Source organism: Phoenix dactylifera, chromosome 8 (assembly GCF_009389715.1).
Source record: "Phoenix dactylifera cultivar Barhee BC4 chromosome 8, palm_55x_up_171113_PBpolish2nd_filt_p, whole genome shotgun sequence".
NCBI classification, from domain to species: Eukaryota; Viridiplantae; Streptophyta; class Magnoliopsida; order Arecales; family Arecaceae; genus Phoenix; species Phoenix dactylifera.
In genome coordinates this window covers 28565309-28585239 of record NC_052399.1, presented here as the reverse complement: position 1 = coordinate 28585239, position 19931 = coordinate 28565309, and the positions used below count along the sequence as shown (strand labels likewise).

Sequence of the window (19931 nt, the reverse complement as noted above, 5' to 3'; positions counted from 1 at the left end):
TCCATTTGATTCTATGAAGGCAACTCACTAATACCTATATCAACCATTCTCTTGGACTGATTTCTCTCCCGTAACTTCTATACAAAATCTAAATATAGTTGGCAAACCATTAGAGAAACCATAGGAAGCCACTGAGAAGTTGATTTAAATTGATTGTCAATGGTATACCAAGCTGGACTGAAGCAGCTATAGATTAAATTCATGAATATTTAAAAAGAAACTCCTCTTTTGCCAATATTCACTTTCTTTCTAATAAAACAAATAAAAGGGTGTGATAATACATTACACCCTTTTATCTATACCTAGAAAACTTTAATTCTGTTTTTTCTCCATCCTCCATCCATTTCTCTGTTTCAAGCTATCTAGGGTTTTAGACCCTGAAGAGATGGGTTGGAGCAGACAATGGAAAAAACTCCATCCATTTCTCCATCCTCCATCCATTTCTCTCCTTTCTTTTTGTGTCATCCCAGAAACTCTAGAGCCACCATGGCTTGCTAGACACTATTATCTCCACTATCATCCATTTGTTGAAAGGAGAAGAAACTTTTTCTTGCTTTTTGGTTAAATGAAGAACATGAAGATGCATCAGCAAACAAGTTATCTCTAAGATCTCTAGGAACAGTACCAAACAAAATCACTGGAATGTGATGCAGGAGAAGCAACCTTTCAAGACATCGAAAACTGTTCGAGAAAATTATTAACAACAAACTGTCCCAGAAAGTATTTTATTTTACGAGTTTTTGACAAAAATTCAATAAACCTTAGGGACTTCACAAGGATGCACCCAAGAAGATGACAACAGTCTGCTACTTGTATAAAATTTACGATAAGCCTTGCTCCCAACCATAGCCAGTAAATAAAGGATGACATCTTTAATATGCTATGATGATAGTTTAGGCAACACCTTAGTCACGAAACTCATCCATGAATGCTTCATGGAAAGCTTTGAGCCGGGAAAGGATAGCTGGAATCTTATCTTCCTGTGGGAGGATTGTGGATCTGATATGCCATGTTCCAGGGACCTTGCACACAGCAAGCAGAAGAAAACAGTGTCAGTAACACCATCCAACTTGGATATGCTGCATATATTGGCCAATAACAGATAACTGCAACTATAGGATCTTAGAAACATCATGTCATGCCTCAGATAAACACCACTATGCAGAATAAGGATACTCATCTCCCTCGGATCTCTGTATCTAATATTTAGTTGCAAGTACGTAACCTGTCCAAACCCTGATCCAGGAACAACGACAATTCCAGTGGCATCAAGAAGGCGGTGTGCATAGTATGCATCAGGGGCAGTCTTAACAGCTTCAGCAGCTTTGATTGCCTTTTGAGGCAGGTGAAGACGTGGGAAGAGATACATGGCTCCCTCTGCCTTGTTGCATGTCACGCCTTCTAAACTGTTGAAAGCATCTTCTAGTGCCTGGGTCAAATAATGGTAGAAGACAATATAAATGACATGCTTTGAAAATGAGTCTTGGTCTTGTTTTATTTCGTTCGCTTTGCCAACAAAATAGTCAATTGTTAAGTGGAGTATATCTTCTGAATGGAATTGTTCTGTTGCAACTGCTGAAATATAACATAATCAAAACAAAACAAAAGACTAATTTTCCATTGAGATTATTCAAGCATAACATCTCTTTCAAAGTGAAGTAGGGTCATGGAGGACAAACAATATTCAACTATCAGAATTACCTTTGCACGCCTTGCTAAAGATGAAAGAATCTCATCTCTTTCTGCAATGTAAGATTCATAAGATTCGTCTCCGACCTGCAAAACAGAACCAGGCTATTTCTTATCATCATTCGCTAAAGCCAACATATATGGAACTTCAATTACTTAGTTCTGCATGATTTTTTTCAGTTTTTCTACTGAGAACTTTTCTACACTTCACTAGTTCTTGTCGGAAAGCTAATTGAGAAGGAACATAAATTTCACCTTTGGTGGATTCATGACAAGGCTTGCAAGAATCTGACCGGAGATGTTTGAGCAAAGATTTACAGAGGCCACCTTGTAAATCTGTTCTTTTACATCAGGACTCAAACCAGTCACCTCCATGTATCCTCCTCTTTTTCCACATTCTCCATAATATCCTGACATAAACATTAGTCATCAGCTTTGATCCAAAAGGGCGAGGGCATCTCAAATAATGGTTAAACACAAGTTTTATCAAGAAGAAATGAATACCTTTAGAAACTGATTGAAATGATACTAAAGAAAGGTCATCTCCACTGTACCCCATTGACCTTGAAATCTTTTTGAAAGAGTTAAATTTCTTGTTGTCAGCATATATATTTTCTTGGTATACCTGTTAAAGGTACAAAACATCACCTTATTTAAGAAAGAGAGATAGCTCAATGAACTTGAAATCAATACACATTTCCCATGCTATATTTTAGCCTTCTTACATCACTAGGTATAATATCACTTCACCTGTTTGCACATAACATGATCTATCATGGAAGGAAATGATGCACTTATATATTTACAAGTAGGAGGCATAGTGCATCTAGCAACCAACCTCATCAGCCAGAAGAACCAAACCCTCATTTCTGCAAAATTCGACTATCTCCTTTTGGTTTTCTTCTGAGAGAACCTGAAGAAAATCACACCATTCTATAACTGTTACTGCCACTGCCACTGCTGCTGCTATTAAAATAAAGAAATCTTTTTATATCCTCCACTTGATGTAGCGAACATTTAAGAAAAACTATGCGCGCGCTTGCCCAGTATAAAGGGCATAAACTTTGGACAAGCATTTTGCCAGGAGATGGAATCATATTATCAGAAACTAAAAATTTAGAACCCACATACTGGGGAGGCAAGCTAACACATGTTGGCCCGGCTAACTACAGTCACAAGCATATATTGCCAAAGTGGCATTCCAAGCATAGTGGATCCTAGTTACAAACACTGACACATTCTTTATACTATGGAGGGTTATAGATTCACACATGCAAGATGTCAAAACACTTGATTTCCAAGAAAAGGCATAAGCAGATTACTGTCTACCAATTACAATATATATATATATATATATGATTCTCTAAAATGCCTAAAAGGAAGATTTCTTCTTCTTGTTACCTCCTAAGGTCTACATAAACCAAAATAAGGTCAGCACAAACCTGTCCAGTTGGATTTCCAGGATTTATGACCACTAATGCTCTAACACATATATTTTGGGTCCTAGCAGCTTGCAGTTGCTTCTTAAGCTCAAAAATCTCCAGCCCCCATCCTTTTGCCTCATCAAGGTAATATGGAACCTGGAGAACGTGCAATTCTTTCAGTTTATACAGCGATCATTTAAATCGAATGAGACACCTTAAAAAAGAAACTCAAATTTCCTGAAACTCCAGATTGTATAACTGGAAATCTGATTTATTTATATCTGGAAGTGGAACTTGTCTGCATACCATGTTGAGGATATACATATATAGAAAAGGAATTGAATATGCACACGCAATGACCTATCGATAAAGTGCTAAGTATAACCATAAAATAGTATTCAGTTTCATGAAATGCATTTTAATAACTGCGTAAGAAACATACAAGACAGCCACCATGAAGGGCAATCGAGGCAGAGTACAAGGGGTACTGCGGGATGGGGCAGAGAATGCCATCTTCCTCTGATCTTATCAATAACTGCATCATCATATGCACCTGGGGGGGGCAAAAGAGTAACCGGCAGCTCCATCATGTTCATGTATACCATGAAAGTTATTAAACAAAAAAAGGTTGGGTAAGCTTGAAAGGTTACTGCAGGGCTTGCTCCATCTGTTAAGAAAATGTCATCGGCCTTAGCAGGAAAACCATCGCGTTCAGCAATTCCCACTGCAATTGCTTCACGCAAGCCTTTGATACCCTGAATAAGAACCACCAATGTCACTCACACTCATGAGTTAAAAATTTAGAAAAAATAAATAAATAAAAGACAGTCGTGAAGACAAATCGAGTACGCTCTTACCTGGCTATGACTATATGCACCAGTAGCTCTATCTGGAATCAGGTCTAGAATTTCCCAGGCTTTCGCTATGGCATCCGAGCTGCAGTAAAATATAGAATTTTCAGTTCATTGTTCATGAATACATACACATTAGTGGAATTTCTTCTTGACATGGTTAAGGCATGAGTTGACAGAGCCACATGGCATACAGCTTTAACTGAATAATTGAGTACTGCAAATTTGGATGAACTTGATGCAGGGCTAATTTCCTAAATTACCATAATGATATAAGTTCCAACTAAATTAGTCGGTGAGCACTATACTAAATTAAAGAATATAGGTGAGATTAGAGATTTTGACAGAGCCAAGATGACTTGGAAGTTCTAATGAATAAGCACCAGAATAGCTCAAAAAATAAAAAAGTTGCTTGAGGTACCCGCTATTAACATACACGTAACAGTTATGGATTATATGGACTAGATAAGGCACAAAAACCAGAGGTGGTGGTCAAAATTATAATATTTTGGTTCCCAAACGGGAGATGCATCAACTTCAATTCAAAGACCAATATGCGAACTTTGGTCTGGTAACATGACCAGCTGTCAGAGTGCTTCTTTTTCAGATTTTCAGCATTCCATTAAATAAACAAAATAGAGAAGGTAAATGTCTAGGTCTAATGGACACCTACATAAGGAACAAATTCTTAAAATTCTTATCCCTGACCAAGGATAATGGTCAATAGATTCTATTTTTGTTTGTCTTGCATCTTTACATTAAGAACTGAGATACTAAAAGACGGATGAAGTCAAGAGGTGACTTTGGGTTATGCAATCAACGCTTGCCTTTCAGATTCAAGGAGAAATTTTATAGGATAGCAAGAAGGCCTACAGTGTTGTATGATATAGAACGATGAAGAAAACGAAGGTTCAAGCACACAATATCAGTACAGATGAGGACATAAAGGCAGATGTGTAATGAAACTAGGAAGAACAAGACAAGGAACCAGTACAGTAAAGGAACCATTGGAGTACCAACCAATGCCAAGGTGGTGAATCGATTGTTAAGGTACAAGCATGTGCAACAGAGTTTATGAGAATCTGGTAATGGAATGAGCTCAGATTTGATAAGGGAATGAGGAAGATATGTTTAAAACACCATGGCTGAAAGTTGAGAGAAAGAAGGATCTAAAAACGATTGCCAGGTCAGCAAATGCAGCCCTTGATAAGATTGTTTGGTAAAGATGGCTTCACAAGTCCAGCCTCAAAGTCTCAGCAGCATATCATAGAGAATTTTTAAATGGAAATTATTATTATATATGGTATCCACGGATCATATTAAAAATGCCCATTTCAAGATCAACTTCACCTTATCTCACAGTTTACCATTTGAACACCAAAGTTGTGATGACTCATCTTTGTTTATGATGCCCATAAATACGAGTTTAGTTGCTCAAGTACCTGAATAAAGCATGAGTTTCATCTCTGTCCAAGAGAGCTGGATAATTGCATAAAGCAAGAACCTGACAGAGCCCATATAAGCATCTGGAAGAAATTGGTGTCCACACACAAGTCTGACTTCAACTGAGTCACAATAAACCAACCTCTCGAAAAAATGTAATTGGCTGCTGACCAAGAGCTTGAGGATTTCCAATATTGCAATAGAGTATCTACCAGAAGAAAACAAGAACATAACATTGAACTGTAAAAATATATCCGGGACTACATAGACACACACTTTCGAAGTGGAAAATCATCACAAAACTATCCTACAAGTGTAACATAAGAAAAACATAGGGAAAATATACCTCTTCAAAAGGATGCGAACCTGGTTTTGTTTGTAGCTCTTGTTGCAAGCGCTGCATATAAGGGAAGTAGGCAATTTTTCTTAATGAAACATGATATTTTGGAGATATTCATGTGGACTTTTCAGTAATGAGCTAAAGATTTAACACATTCTATGAGTATGTATGGTCAAGTAAAGAAGAAAGAAATAACTACGAGGGAAAAGTCCTATATTTTATTGGCAAAATCTAATTTACTACAAAAAACCAGCATCAGTACTCTTTAGGCAAGCATACAATATGCTGGACTTATATATTCTATGAGAATATCAGTCAAAACACTTCAGAAAGGGAGCCACGTGCTGCTGTATGTATTTCAACTTTTATAAATCTTATTCGAAAAGATTATTTTTTTTGGCTCTCGTTCATCAAGAAACTAACTTTCAGTGATCAAATTAGAGGCCATAAGAATAGAGCTATTCAATTTGGATATTGCGAGAAATGATTATGAATAGCTTGCAGTAACACTTGCTGTAACAATTAACAGTCATTAAGGGTATGTAATGTTGAACCAAATAGTTGGAACAAGGCTCAGTGTTTAAGAACAATGTGAGGGTATGCAATGTTGAACCAAATAGTTGGAACAAGGCTCAGTGTTTAAGAACAATGTGAATCATCTTGATATCCTCCAGTAGATTCTTTACAAGGGATGCACAAAAAGGTGGAAGAAATAGTAAACGGAAACTTGTTAAACTATGCCTAGTTGTCAGGGTGACTGAGTGGAGATGTTCTGTTATCAGTTGTTCTTTCATTCTTTGGATTGTAAGCTGATTTAGTGCACAACCCTAGCCATAAGATGTTTCCATGTGTAATTTTTTTGACTAACTTTAAATATCATCCGGTAGGAACTAGATCACTAGAGAGAAGAATTTGCACAAAATAGTAGACAGCAGGGTTCTGGAGTACCTGGGCATGGCTAACAATCTCTCCACGGACGGCATATTCACATTTTTTAACCTGCAGTGGAAAAGGTTAGTGTAGCGTGTAAAAGTTAAACAGACTGGCAACGTGGTGAAAAACTGCCACAGAAACTGAGGTTCTACCCAACATATGAGGTTGTAGAAGAACTATATATCCAACTCAAAATGGTTATGTGCAAGAGATGCATGTCAAGTTTAGGAAGCACTGTCTATGACCATTTCCCGAGCACAACAATAAAAGGCCAAGAGGCACACAGCATGAACCAAATATGCCAACCAGGATTATTTTGATATATTGTTGTAAAAATTTCAAACTTTATACCTAGTAGTTACTGCTTAGAAAATTTTCTTCAAGACAAAGTTCATATACAGCAAAAAAAAAAAAAAAAAGCAGATAACATCTAACTCGAATATTGCTACAGGAAAACCAAATATGCAAGTATTAGATATTTTAGACTACAAAAAATCAGCTGTGATGTATTGAAGGCAAGAAAAAGAAGCCGATTGGTGAAATGAAAATCCAGATAATCACATGAATGATCTACCAAACATAAGGAACTATGAATGCACAGAAGGCAACAAAAGCAAATCCAAGTCAGCAGAATCTAGAAGAAAATTTTGTTTAAAAAAAATGTTACATGCTAACAGAAAAAAATCAAAAAGCAAACTAAATCAGATGTAGAAATATGTCAATTGTACAAGGTAAAGCATCAAGTATATTTATGTCTAACAAATCGTGACAATCATATTAGAGAAGGGAAAAATAGGTAGAAATCAAGAAAATGTAAATCATATCAACAAACAAAATAACACTTGCACAGAACAAAAATGAGCTAAGAATTTATCCAAAAAGAATGAAGAACGAATATGGGAAACATAAAGCTGAACAAAAATGAACTAAGAATTCACCCACAAAGAATGAGAACAAACAAGGGAAACATGCATGGTCCCTTTAGAAGATAAGTATGGAAAGACAAAAAAACTCGTGCACTCAGAGGTTATTCCGAAAAAAAAAAAAACAATGCAGAAACACAAGGCATGCAGGTTATTAAAAAAAAAAAAAACAATGCTGAAACATAAGTTATGCATAACAGATAACAATAATCCAATTTGATACCGGAAGACAAAGATGGAATTTGTCAGTCTAACTAAATAATGCAAAGACGGAGATCAGATGATAAGCATAAACAAGTAAACCAAAACAATTCAATGAAAGACCAATTTTACAATGTGAGATGAGGATATCATTTTGGGTCAATCAACACTACAATGGTAAAACAGCTTACAAGCAGTCCACTAATCCAAACGCCACAAAAATAAGCACGGAACAGAATTTACAACATGGGCACATGAATTAAAATCGAGACATGCAATGAAAATATGAAAGATTTAGTCGTCAAACTAATATCAGCACACGATGAAATTCATGAAAAGGGGACACAACTTAGAGCCCATGCATGCAGTAAAAAAAGCCACCTTGATGCATTAAATAAAAAAGGATAAAGAAAAGTCAAATTCTCCCAACAAGTAAAAGAACTAGGAAGGCCAGGGAGGGAGCGGAAAGAAGAAACCCAAAGGGGATTGATGGTCCAAAAGAGAAAAGATCGCACCTTTGGATTGATGGTTTCGACGGTAATGGGAGGAAACTTAGAGAGAGACATGGCGGCCTCGGAAGAGAACGGAGAGAAGGGAAAGCAAGAGGAAGAGGGACCAGGAGCGAGAGAGGATTGAGACGAGGAGAGGAAGGAGCCAAAGAGAAGTCTCTTGGCTCTATCTATGGCGAGCCTGCGCATGGTGGCCGTGGAAAGGCTTTCAAACGCGGCTCGTCGACACGTCCGAGAAAGGCCTCTCCCCTGGCGATTAAAATCACAAGGACACAAAAGTATCAAAAACCCTCTCCCTGCCTTCCCCCAAGCGAGGGCGGTTACCAGAGACGCAGCAGCTGACACGTGTTTCCAGGTTCAGCGCCGCGCAAACAAGGGGCTTCTAAAGGAACCGGCTAGAGCGGGATTTGATGAGCTGATGCAACTGGGTGGGTCAACTTGAGCCCAGTCATGCTAAAAGATGGGTGGATTTGGATTCAATTAGTTGACATGAAAAATAGAGACCAATTCGCAATGCAAACAGCTCAGGTTAGGAAGCCAGGCTAGGTTTCCTTGGTTCTTGCTCTTTTATTCTAGTAGAACAGGCTTTTTTTTTCCTGATATTAAAACTAAATTTCCATATTAACTTATTATTTGCCACTTAATTGTAGTTTTAAGTTAAAAATATATTATTGTATTTAGTTTTTTTAAAAGTTTTTAATCTGCTTTGGTTGGCTCAAACCAATAGGATTGGATTTGTGTTCGCAATTTCTACTTTTGGTCAACTTTGGACTAGAATTTTTGACCGAACCAAAATTTACCCTAAATTCGACCAACCTAAACCCTTGAAGGTGCTATCCTTGGGGAAAGGCTTGCTATTCATATTAAAAGAGAGAAAATAGGAATTTCAATAAGAAGATTTACAAAAACATCTGATTGAATGATTTCAAAAGCCTCGATCACATTGTAATAATTTTGATTGAAGCAATCACTAACCCATTATTTCATTCTAAGGGCCATATATAATGAGAATATCAGTGGCAATTTCCATTTTCTCTATTCAGATTTAAACAAATAATATAATTAGAATAGCAATTATACTTGCCAACTTTATATTTTCAAATATTCTAAGTAGATAGATTTTGATGATTTTCTCCTTCTTGACTCCAGGAAAAAAAAAGGTCCCTTGTATCTCAACTACTCATGCATTTCCCATGTTGGTTAATCATCAGAGACTTGTCTTGTAACTGTAGCATGCTGGACTGCTTAGGCCACAAGTTTTTTTATTTTTTGGTTACCAACATCCCTTTCGGCATCAGTTGCACTCTCCTTAGTAGAAAAATGCAGGGAGCCAAAGCTTGAGTCTGTCAACCAAGATTTTAGCAAGACTTTCTAGCAGACATTACAAAAACAAATGCACAAGCTTCTGAGCTAGACTTGAAGAAAAAACCCAGCCTATAAAATTTGTACTTCAAATAATTAGCAGAGTAGGATATCTTGTTTTCTTCTTCTGATTCACCAGAAATCTCTACAAGAACACTTCCCATCTTTGAAATGGTGCAAACACTTGGGATCTTTAATCAATATTTCACGCCGATATACCTTTGAAATGAACTTACAAGCATTGTGGCAATTTGTACACATTCTTACACTCTTGATTATTCGTATGCTTCTAACTGTTGGCGAGTTGGAAATGGCGAAAGCAATAGCTAGCTTCTCACTGTGTATGCCATCAGTCTCTTCCTCTTCTTCCTCAATTTCAAGCCTATTATCATAAAAGGCAGGTGGTGCTACCGCGACATCAACTGAATTGCCATTTAATCCAGCGAACTTATTTTCCAAATCTACATGAGCTTGCTCACCTGTTACAAAGCTGTACACCTTATTTCGAACTTCAATCCAGCAACAACTAAGAGAACTATCAAGTTTGCTATCCTTCCTAGGCTTTCTCCGTTTTAACATGCCACTCTGCTTCCCACATAATGCTTGTATTTTTGATAGTAGCCTGTGAATACTGGGATTCCTCGGTTCCAATTTTACCAAACGTTCTGCTGCAAGATTTGCTAGCCTGACATTGCCATAGATTCTGGCTGCAACAAGCAATGCATTCCAGACAGTAGAGTCAGGCTCAATTGGCATCTTCTCAATAAGATTGGAAGCTTCTTCAAGTCTACCAGAATGACCAAAGAGATCTACCATTGCAGCATAATGTTCTAAGCCTGGAGCAAGCTGGTGTTCTTCTACCAAGCTAGAGAAGAGTTCCTTTCCTTCAGTTACCATTCCCTCAAGACTATAGGCATTGATCATACTCAAAAATGTTGCTCGGTTTGGCTTCACGCCTTCCTCTTTCATCTGATCAAATAGATCCTTTGCAACAAGAGAATATCCATGCAGAACAGAGCCTGCAATCATCGAGTTCCAGGAGATCAGATCCCTCAATGAAAGGCCATTAAATACCACTTGAGCACTGCCTAAATCACCAGATTTTGTATACGCATCTATGAGAGAATTTGCAATCGAGATCTCAGTTTGCAAATTATTGTGCAATATGCAAGCATGGATCTCCCTTACCTTCCAAGCTGATACTAAATTTGCACAAGCTGGAAGGATGCTAAGGATGGTAGCTATATTGGGCCTTACAGAATTCAACTGCATTTGTCTAAATATCCTTAGGGCTTTATTTGCATGGCCATTATGCAAGGAACCTGCAATGAGAGTATTCCATGAAGCCGTGTTCTTCCTGACTCCATCGATCTCCATCCTCTGGAAAAGTTCCATGGCTCGGTCCTCATCACCATTTTGAATGTACCCAGAAATCATTGCATTCCAAGTTACCACATTTCGCCGGATGCCTAAACTCTCCATCTTCGAGAAGAGATCATAGGCTTTACCACAATATCTGGCTTGTGCATAGCCTCCAATCATTGAATTCAAAGTGAAGACATCTTTTTCTGCTGTTTGGTCAAAGACATTCTCAGCATCTACAAGTCTCCCACATTTTGCATACATATCAATCAATGAATTGGCCACCAAAACACTGCCTGCACTTCCTATCTTAACAGCATATGAATGGAGCTCCTTTCCCTTGCTCAGAGCCTTCAAAGAGGTGCAAGCCGAGATAGCAGTTGCAATGGTCATGCCATTTGGTTCCACCCCAGAGAGTTGCATCTTCTGAAAAATATCCAATGCTTCACTAAACCTATTGTTCCGAGCAAAACCTGAAATCAAGCTAGTCCAACTAAAGACATCCGGGACGACTCCATAACTCTCCATCTGCTCCATAAGTTCCATTGCAAGCTCAGGACTACCAGACTGCATATAGTTTGCTATCAATATATTCCATGTAACCATGCTCGGTTTAACTCCTTCAGCTCTCATCCGTTCAAAAAACTGAAGGGCCACTTCATTTTCACCCCAATGGCAATGCCCAGATATAATCGAATTCCATGTCACCCGATCCTTTGCACCCAAATTCTCAAAAATCTTCCTTGCCATGCTCAATTCGCCACACTTAGCATACATCGCCAACACCGAATTGCTCAGATGGGTCCCCTCCACTGAGTCCAAATGCCCCCCTCGGACCGCAAGGGAGTGCAACAACCTCCCGGTTTCCAAATCCCCAGTATTTGCACACGCCTGTAGAACTTTCAGAAGCAAGAAGCAGTCAGGACTCACACCTTCATGCATCATCTGAAAGAAGAGGTCGACAACCTCTTGCCACCTTTGCTCCCGAGAATAGCCACTGATCATCGCCGACCAGGTGAAGAGGTTCCTCTCAGGCATTCCGTCGAACACGCGGCGGGCTTCTTCCAAGCTGCCACATTTCGCATACATGCTGACAAGTTTGGTCTCTACGAAGGGATTTGGGTCGCGCACCAACGCAATCGATGCGTGAAGCCTCCGTCCCTCCTCAATGGAGTCCGAGTCGATGCAGGACTGGAGCAAGGAAGTGTAGGTTCTCTGCCGGATGGGGGGCCCCTGTTCCAGGGCAGAGATGGCTTCTTGGAGCTTCCCATGGCGGCGGAGGCGGTTCAGTTGGCGGTCGGCGGTGTTGGGGTTTGGAGGCGGGGGTGATTGTAATGGTTTTAGTGTGGAGTTTTGGGGGAGTGAGGAGGTGGTTCTGATGGAATTTGCAGGGATTTGAGGCGGGTTTTGGTGTTTGAAGAGGAGAGTTGGGACTGGGTATTTGGTGTTGCAGGATAAGAAGGGATTTTCCATTGGTAAGAAGGGAAGGAGATGCTGAAATCTCTTCCTTCACCCCCTTTTTTTTGGGGGGGGTTTTGTTTCCTAATTTTTTTTGCAGTTATCTGGTGGTGAGCCATCCATTTCGATTTTCGAAGAGGTGGGGGGTGATGAAAGGGACGCTTTCCACAAAAATACCTTATTTTTTGCCCTTTTTTCCAAAGGAAAAATTGGTTCCCCGCATTTGGTTTGACTCCAAATAAGCCCTGAATTATCAACCCTTAAAGAACTAGATAGTTATTCTCACCTCCAGCTTCTTTTTTTTTCTTTTCTTTTTTTGGTGGAAAAAAAAAAAAGGGGAATAAGAAGGCGAGAAGTACCTCATCCGCATAGCAACCCCCACTGAGCCTCCTTCCCGCTGAAGCATGTTCGATTCAGATTGCAAATTTCCGTTGCCCTTCCCACCTGTGATTACCCACGTGTGAGTACGTCACCCCAGCACTACTCCGGTTGCCAGCGGACCAGTAGCACTCCCGCCAGCAGCATTCAGGCGTGGGGCATCTGGTCCCCGAATTTAATCGACGGCCGCACATTTTGAGCCTGAACCACCCTGGTGGAAGACAAGCCTCATTCCCACTAGGCTACCATCTCGGTGGTCGTGCAACTTCTTTAGCGACCAGATTTGCTTTTATTTTCTGGGAGCCCCCATTCCTTAGGGGTAAATTTCGTCTGCAATGTTGTTAAGAAAGGAGAAAGTGGAGGGTGGGCTTTGCTATTAGGGACCACTGCTCTAGACTTGTAGCAGTTGGGAGACGGCGAATCTTTGATACCTCTATCATTGAAGTTGAGTTGAGAGCGGCATGGAAGGGCATCTCTTACGTGAGGCACATTCTGGGTGCGGCTTGTATCTTCCTCGAGGGGGACTCGACTATGGTGGCAGACGGACAGTTACTGCTCCACGACATCCAGAAACTTGTGAGAGAATGTGGCTCCTTCAGGACCACCCATGTTTACCGAAAGACGAACAATATGACTGACTGAATGGTCTTCTTTGCGGCGCATCATTCTGGTAAGTTTCTCTAGAAGAACCAAGTGGATGTTTCTTACTCTCTTCGCTAATTTTTTTTTTCTAATTTTATTGGTTGCACTCATGTGCGTGTTGTGTGAGGTGCCGGTGTACCAAAAAAAAAAAGCTATTTTATTTTCAACATCTGGTTTGGAAGGACATGTTATTTTTAATTTCTTATATGGTAATGAATGTGTGTTTTAACTTCTAACTTGGATTATATCCAACCTGACTAGGCCTCCATCAAGATAACATAAACTTTTGTATAGGGTATCGATCCAAGAATTCGTCCATATATCCAAACCTGTCACCAAGTTCACCCATAAAAAACAGTAAAATACCAACTTTCAACTCCATAACAAGTTAAATTACAGCAAACCAAGCCTTGTCCCTTGTCCCTGCTGATAAATAGAGCAAAAACTTTTTAAGGATGCTACGGTCCCAAAATCTCAGCTGACCAGGGATTTTAGCCATTCTAAGGTTCTAATTGTTTAAGCACAGTCTGCTAATGACTTACCTGAACTTTTCAGTATGTAAAACAGCTTGAACTCCTTGATCCCGGCAATCCAATTATTATAGATAGGTGGTCGCCAATTAGAAAAATACATGGAACCTTTACTTACCATGTTAAACCCAAGAACCATCCGACATTATCATCGGGCTTAAGCCCATGAAGATTGAGGTAGTTTAAACGAGCTCCCTTATTTCACATCTTAGAGAAATCCTTCCATAAAAGAGCAGTCATAGTGCTTTTTTTTTTTCTTCTTGCTAAAAATGGGCGCTTCATATAGTTCGAAAGAACAACATTTTTCAAAATGCTTTAGGCAACCCCCCTCTCCAGCCCATAGGGTACCCCGAAGTGACACGGCATATAAGAAGTCATCCCGTCCGCGATCCCATTAGCCTCTCCAAGTGCATGCCTAGTCTGAAAAGGCCCTGTTAGCCTCTCTAAATAAAAGAGCATTCACAGTCACAGTGCTTCTCTGAAAAGGTTCAGGCTGTATATTTCATAGAAGGATTCATCTTTTTTTTTTTTCGATGAATCCACCATTAAATTATCCAACACTCGCTTCAAGATCTATGTGGATCGATAAATAAGAGAGTTTGGAGTGCTTAAGATGAGGCACCATCTGAGGCTTGATACCGTGAAAGAAGATCAACCATACCATCCGAACTTTTTGTTGAATGAGTTACAAAACTGTAACTTCTCTCAGAAATAAGGCACCATGTTGACATTGCGAAAGAAGATTAACCATCCAATTTCAACTTTTTGTTGGATAAGTTACCAAACTGTAACTTCCCTCAACCCCACGCTCCCCAACCAAGATGGTACATTAATTAAACCTCCGCCCATTAAAGTTAAAGGTATGCCCACATGGATGGAGTAATGATACAACTAGCCCGCATGGGTCAAAGGGTCAAACAAATAGCTCCCCAAAAATTCAAATGATTCACTCTTCCCGCAGCGACACAGCTCTCTTTTCTCTCGCCGCCGAAAGCAAGCTTCCTTTCATGTGACTTCATTTTCTTCGCCACCCCCCGCTCTTTCCATGCTGCCATCCACCTCAAAGTAAACTGAAAAGGCCACCACATTTCCATCCAAGAACTTGTGCAAAAGAAATGGTGCTGTTGTGAAAAAGCCATTTGGCCAGAAATGGAAGAAAGACTGTTTCAATCTTGGGGAGGGAAAGGAAGAAAGACTGGGCTTTTCCACATGGAAGAGATAGAAAGCTTAGGAAACCAGGTGGAGTGATAGTGCATCATCCTCCAGCCCGAAATCAATGAAGCCTTCTAGTCTCAATCCCATGGAGCCCAAAACTCCAGAGCAGGCCTCTGTTTTCCCATCAACCACGGTAAAAATCTTCCCTTTACTTCTCCACTCGCCACTCCTCTAGCTTTAAAGGTTTTTTTTCAACCTTTTGTTTGAATATTTTTGACAGGACTCACCATTAGAAGATGACTCAAGCTACTGCAGCACAAACAGAGCAGACCCATTTGGAGGAGATAGCTTTCCTGATCCACTCTGCAAGCTCAACCTCAAGGAGACCTCAGACTTTGTCAGAGCATTTCCAATGGCAGCAAAGAGCAGTAACGAGAACTTTATAGGCCATCTTGAAGCCTCAGCTCAAAGGAGCGAGGGGAATGGCTCGTATGTGCAAAAGAGGGATTTTGAAGCTCCTTCGACTCCTGGGAGACCGGTCTTCGGCTTCAGTGGTGGAAGAAAGGGCATTCCTTCCAAGTGGGATGAGGCGGAGAAGTGGTTGATCAGTAGCTCCTCCTGCCATCAGATCCATCAGAAAGGTGATGCCTTTGGAGGGAAACCGTGGTTTCCTGGGGAGGTCCCAAACCTACCAGTCGCAAGCTTTGATGGGCTTCTGGAGCAAAGCTTACGTTTCCATGGAGTCTCACCAGAAGCACTCATGAAAGGTTATCGCTTTTCCAACTCATAGATTTCCATTTTCTCCACTCTCACCTTTAAACCCTTGGAACCAAAAAAAATCTATTGTCCTTGGGAATTCTTCATCTGTTTTTATTTCATAACTGGTTGGCTGGAAGTGTCTTTAATCTTGCTATAGCTCCTTAGATAATGTGAAAAAGATAATTGTTCAGTTGTCACTTTAGTGCTTTTTTTTTATCCGTTAGTTGTCTCCCTCTCTTTTCAGGTCTATCAGTTCTATATTTCTTAACTCCTTTGCGCATGTCTATATTGTGATGGGATTGAAAGTACTGAGTTTCTTTTCTTTTTTTTGTTCCCCTATCAACTCCTTTGGTACTAAATTACTACTTCGCATATTATTCTTCAAATAAACATATATGGAGATGCTTTGCAAACTTTTAATGTTCACTATCCTTCCTACACATTTGAATTTCTTTCTTCCCTCCCGCCATCTCTATGACATGCACTTACGTTTTCCTGTGGTATATTTCTTGCTGCATATCTCTTCAGTATGAGTCTGCATAAACTGTGGATTTTCTCTTTTGATAAAAGTATTATGGAAAGGTTACTGAATGACTTTTTCACATCATTAAAAATTGTGACATAAGCCAGTCTTTTAATCCATCTGTCATAATCTCATTATGTATCATTTTGTGATTTGAGCAAACACTTTACTAAATATCATTGCAGATAAATTTACTGATAATTTAGAGCCAATATTCCCAATTTTTCGACAACCTGAGCCTGCTAAAGAAGGCTTTCTGTTTAAAAGTTCGTTCTCTGTGCCCATGAAAGATGCAAAGACTGATGTGGCTTCAGAGGTTCGCCACAGAGATGTTGGAACCGAGATGACCCCAACCGGGAGCTTGGCTACATCAAGATGCCATACTCCTTTCAAAAGATCTTCTCCAGCGAGACACAACACTCCAGCTGACAGATCTGGCCCTTTGGGGGCTCCTAGCACCGGAATTGATATTTCTAAGCTTAAGGACTGTCACTTTGCTAAGCTAGAGTTCGGTGCTCATTTTAATTCAGCAGTTTGGAGCTCAAGAGAAGAGGAGGAAGATCAGATATCAAAAAGTTTGAGATATGGCGAGGTTGATGGTGGAAGAAAGAGCTTTGCTGAATCGGGAGCCTCTGCATGGGAAGATGAGGAGAAGGCCAAAATCTGTATTAGGTGGGCAGCTGACGTGAAATTAGAGAGATTAACATCTATTTGTCTGCCTGATAAGCTCCAATTTTAAACTTATATGTTGTGCTATTTAATGTAGATATCAAAGAGAAGAAGCAAAGATCCAAGCATGGATAAACCTTGAGAGTGCTAAAGCAGAAGCCCAGTCCAGAAAGCTGGAGGTAACACATCAAAATATGTCTATCGGTTACCCTTCTAAGATATCCAGCTTAATTAGCCTTCACTATTTCTCCTGAAGACTTGAATAAGAACAAACTCTCAACTTTAACAAATATGAGCAATGCATGATGACTATGTTTCATCAAATATCAGAGCCCTTATCATCCTCCTAAATTATTCTCAGTTGTTGCTTATGAAGCACTTTCTACTGTATCTTAAATTGTGAGTGTGATAAAGGGAGATTTGGTCTTCCCCTATCCACTTTAAATTTCTTGTTCTACACTGTACTTTCAGTATATTTTATTTTTGAGGGATAAAAAAAATTTAAATTAATTGATATAACCAATGCATCATGGTAGGTTCCATTAGCTCTCAGAATCCTTATCATGTTCTAAATTTTACTTCATTGTTGCTCGTGGTAAAAAGAAACACTGGATATTTTGTTCAGTGAGGTTACATCCTCATGTAATTTTGTTGTTCTACTTAATCTATAGTACTACTTAGATTTTTCGTCGTCTGTCCAGTTGTGGTTTTTTTGTCATGCCCCTTTGCAAATTTAGGATTCCCATATCTCTTAAGGTTGATCTGATGTTTTAATCCAACTTCTTTTTCAAACGAAACTAATCCAGAGTTGCTTTTTGCTATATAAACATCTATCTTTAATTGATCTATATTTGGGCACTGTGTATACTCTGGGGCCATGGAATCAGCAATGTACCAGTTAGAATGGTCAGCAAAACACTCAGAAAGAGTAGTCTTTAATCCATTTTTCAGCCTTGATCTTAACATCAGTGCAAGTTCATCTGCACTTTGGCTTGTTAATGTGAAATCAGAATACGCGGTTTTTCTTGGCCAAAATATTAGATTTATTACCTGTTTGCAGACTTCTCGCATCGCCACGAACTCATACCCTTTTTAAATTGTAGAAGTGCAAAACTAACCTAGACCACAGCTGTTCAATACTATTGAAGCTGCAAAACTTCAAAATATGCTGGAGAGCTGAATGATGGTTTCTTCAATTCCTTGGCCCATAACCCTGACTGTAACTTAGAGTCTTGAAGCCAAATGTTGGAACTCTCATTCTCTTTCTAATCATCCTATCTCCTTCTGAAGAAACAATACCATTTGGATTTTAATTCTTTATATAATCATCAAATTGATGACACTCATTACGAACTCTGCAATTGGACTTCACTTCTTGTAGGTTTTTGTTAAGTGCCTACGATTTCTCTTTTTTGATTCCAGATTCTCACCTCATCTGCCTAGAGTGCTAAGTAATAAGTCGAATATGAGCAGCAGATGTGCAACACTTCATTGTGGAACACCTGTACTGTGTTCAAGCATGAATCCACATAGTATTTGATGAATCTAAATCTATTAATGCATACGTGTGACAGAAATTGTTTGGCAAAAAGTACATACTTCATTGTTTGGCATGGAGTATTGTGACTGTTAAATTGTGTTAGCAGGTCAAAATACAGAAGATGAGATCTGATTTAGAAGAGAAGCTGATGAAAAGAATGGCAATGGTCCAAAGAAGGGCCCAGAAATGGAGAGCAGCAGCACAGCAACAGCATTCGCAGAAGCTACTGATAGCATCTGAACAAGCACAGGGAATGAATAGCCAGTTCAACTATTATTTGTCTCACCATGCACCCTGTGGATGTTTTCCCTGTAACAACTTGTAAAACAAAAGAATTCTTCAATTTTCTTCATCAAGTCCTGTTTCTAGTTCAGCAGAAGGGGTTGCGACTATGGATTTGCTTCATTATTTTTTTTCCTAAATGGCGTTTTTCTTTTAAAATTCTGAAGAACTGGATATAAATATAAGTCAAATCTATCATGCGCCTTCTGATGCAAAGATAGCTTCATTTTCTGTTAAAAGCCAAGTTTGCAACCCAAGTTGGCAAAAAAAAAACTTGGCATTCTAAGGGTCTGCATTTTGTTCAACCTGGAGAATCGTTTATATTCTTATTCGAGCAACAGTAGTATTTATATTCCTGGACTGATCTTCTACTGCATTGGAAAAGCTAATTGAATCCAAAAACCTTTATTAGTGAGTTTTCTTTTTGGTGAAACTTTTTAAACTCGTTAGTTGTAGTTTGTACCGCGTCGGCCATCGAGACAATTAATCCAGGCTGTGATACGGGAAGAACAGTAGGTTTGTTTCTGTTACCTAAAAACAGAGCCCTAGACTCATTACTAAGTAAGTTCAGAGAACGGTAGGGTCGTGTAGGTGACACTTCTATGAATTCTTGAGGGTAAATAGAAAAGACTCCGCCAATCTATTCTAGTAATTTGGACAAGAAACTGGGAACACAAACACCCACACTGTTCGGGGAAAAAACATCAAGAAACAACTCATGCTACCTAATTTTGTTTATTTACTTCATCTTTGGGTGTCGTGAGGGTGGCAATCAGGTTGGATTCGGTCAGACATGGGTTGGATCAAAAATTCGTCAATCCGACTTATTTATTAAACAAGTTAAAATTTGTGATCTGAATCTGCCCTCTTTATTAATAGATAATCCAACCCGATTCATATAATTCATTTATTGAACAAGTCAAGCCAGGTTAAATAGGTTAAACAGATTTTTTTTAAT

The 19931-nt window shown here is 39.3% G+C and overlaps 3 protein-coding genes across 3 annotated transcripts; 1 reads left to right on the top strand and 2 right to left on the bottom strand.

The window, feature by feature from the left end:
• Positions 1 to 645: 645 nt before the first annotated feature.
• Positions 646 to 8602, bottom strand: LOC103712579 (alanine aminotransferase 2-like). The gene is made up of 15 exons (XM_008799138.4): positions 8320 to 8602; positions 6696 to 6746; positions 5754 to 5804; positions 5550 to 5615; positions 5407 to 5468; positions 3971 to 4049; positions 3764 to 3868; positions 3556 to 3666; positions 3132 to 3269; positions 2528 to 2602; positions 2194 to 2314; positions 1945 to 2099; positions 1702 to 1776; positions 1226 to 1429; positions 646 to 1022 (listed from the first exon to the last, which is right to left on the bottom strand). Exons 1-15 carry the CDS (start codon positions 8500 to 8502, stop codon positions 906 to 908), a joined length of 1593 nt encoding a protein of 530 aa, XP_008797360.2. The 5' UTR covers positions 8503 to 8602; the 3' UTR covers positions 646 to 905.
• Positions 8603 to 9265: 663 nt separating this feature from the next.
• On the bottom strand, positions 9266 to 12595 carry LOC103712578 (pentatricopeptide repeat-containing protein At1g19720). The gene has a single exon (XM_008799137.4). The coding sequence runs from the start codon at positions 12508 to 12510 to the stop codon at positions 9808 to 9810; it is 2703 nt and encodes a 900-aa protein (XP_008797359.2). The 5' UTR covers positions 12511 to 12595; the 3' UTR covers positions 9266 to 9807.
• Positions 12596 to 14952: 2357 nt separating this feature from the next.
• On the top strand, positions 14953 to 19278 carry LOC103712577. Its single transcript, XM_008799135.4, has 5 exons — positions 14953 to 15393; positions 15481 to 15967; positions 16668 to 17154; positions 17249 to 17330; positions 18798 to 19278. The coding sequence occupies exons 1-5, from the start codon at positions 15322 to 15324 to the stop codon at positions 19014 to 19016; spliced, it is 1347 nt and encodes a 448-aa protein (XP_008797357.1). The 5' UTR covers positions 14953 to 15321; the 3' UTR covers positions 19017 to 19278.
• The last annotated feature ends 653 nt before the right edge of the window (positions 19279 to 19931 follow it).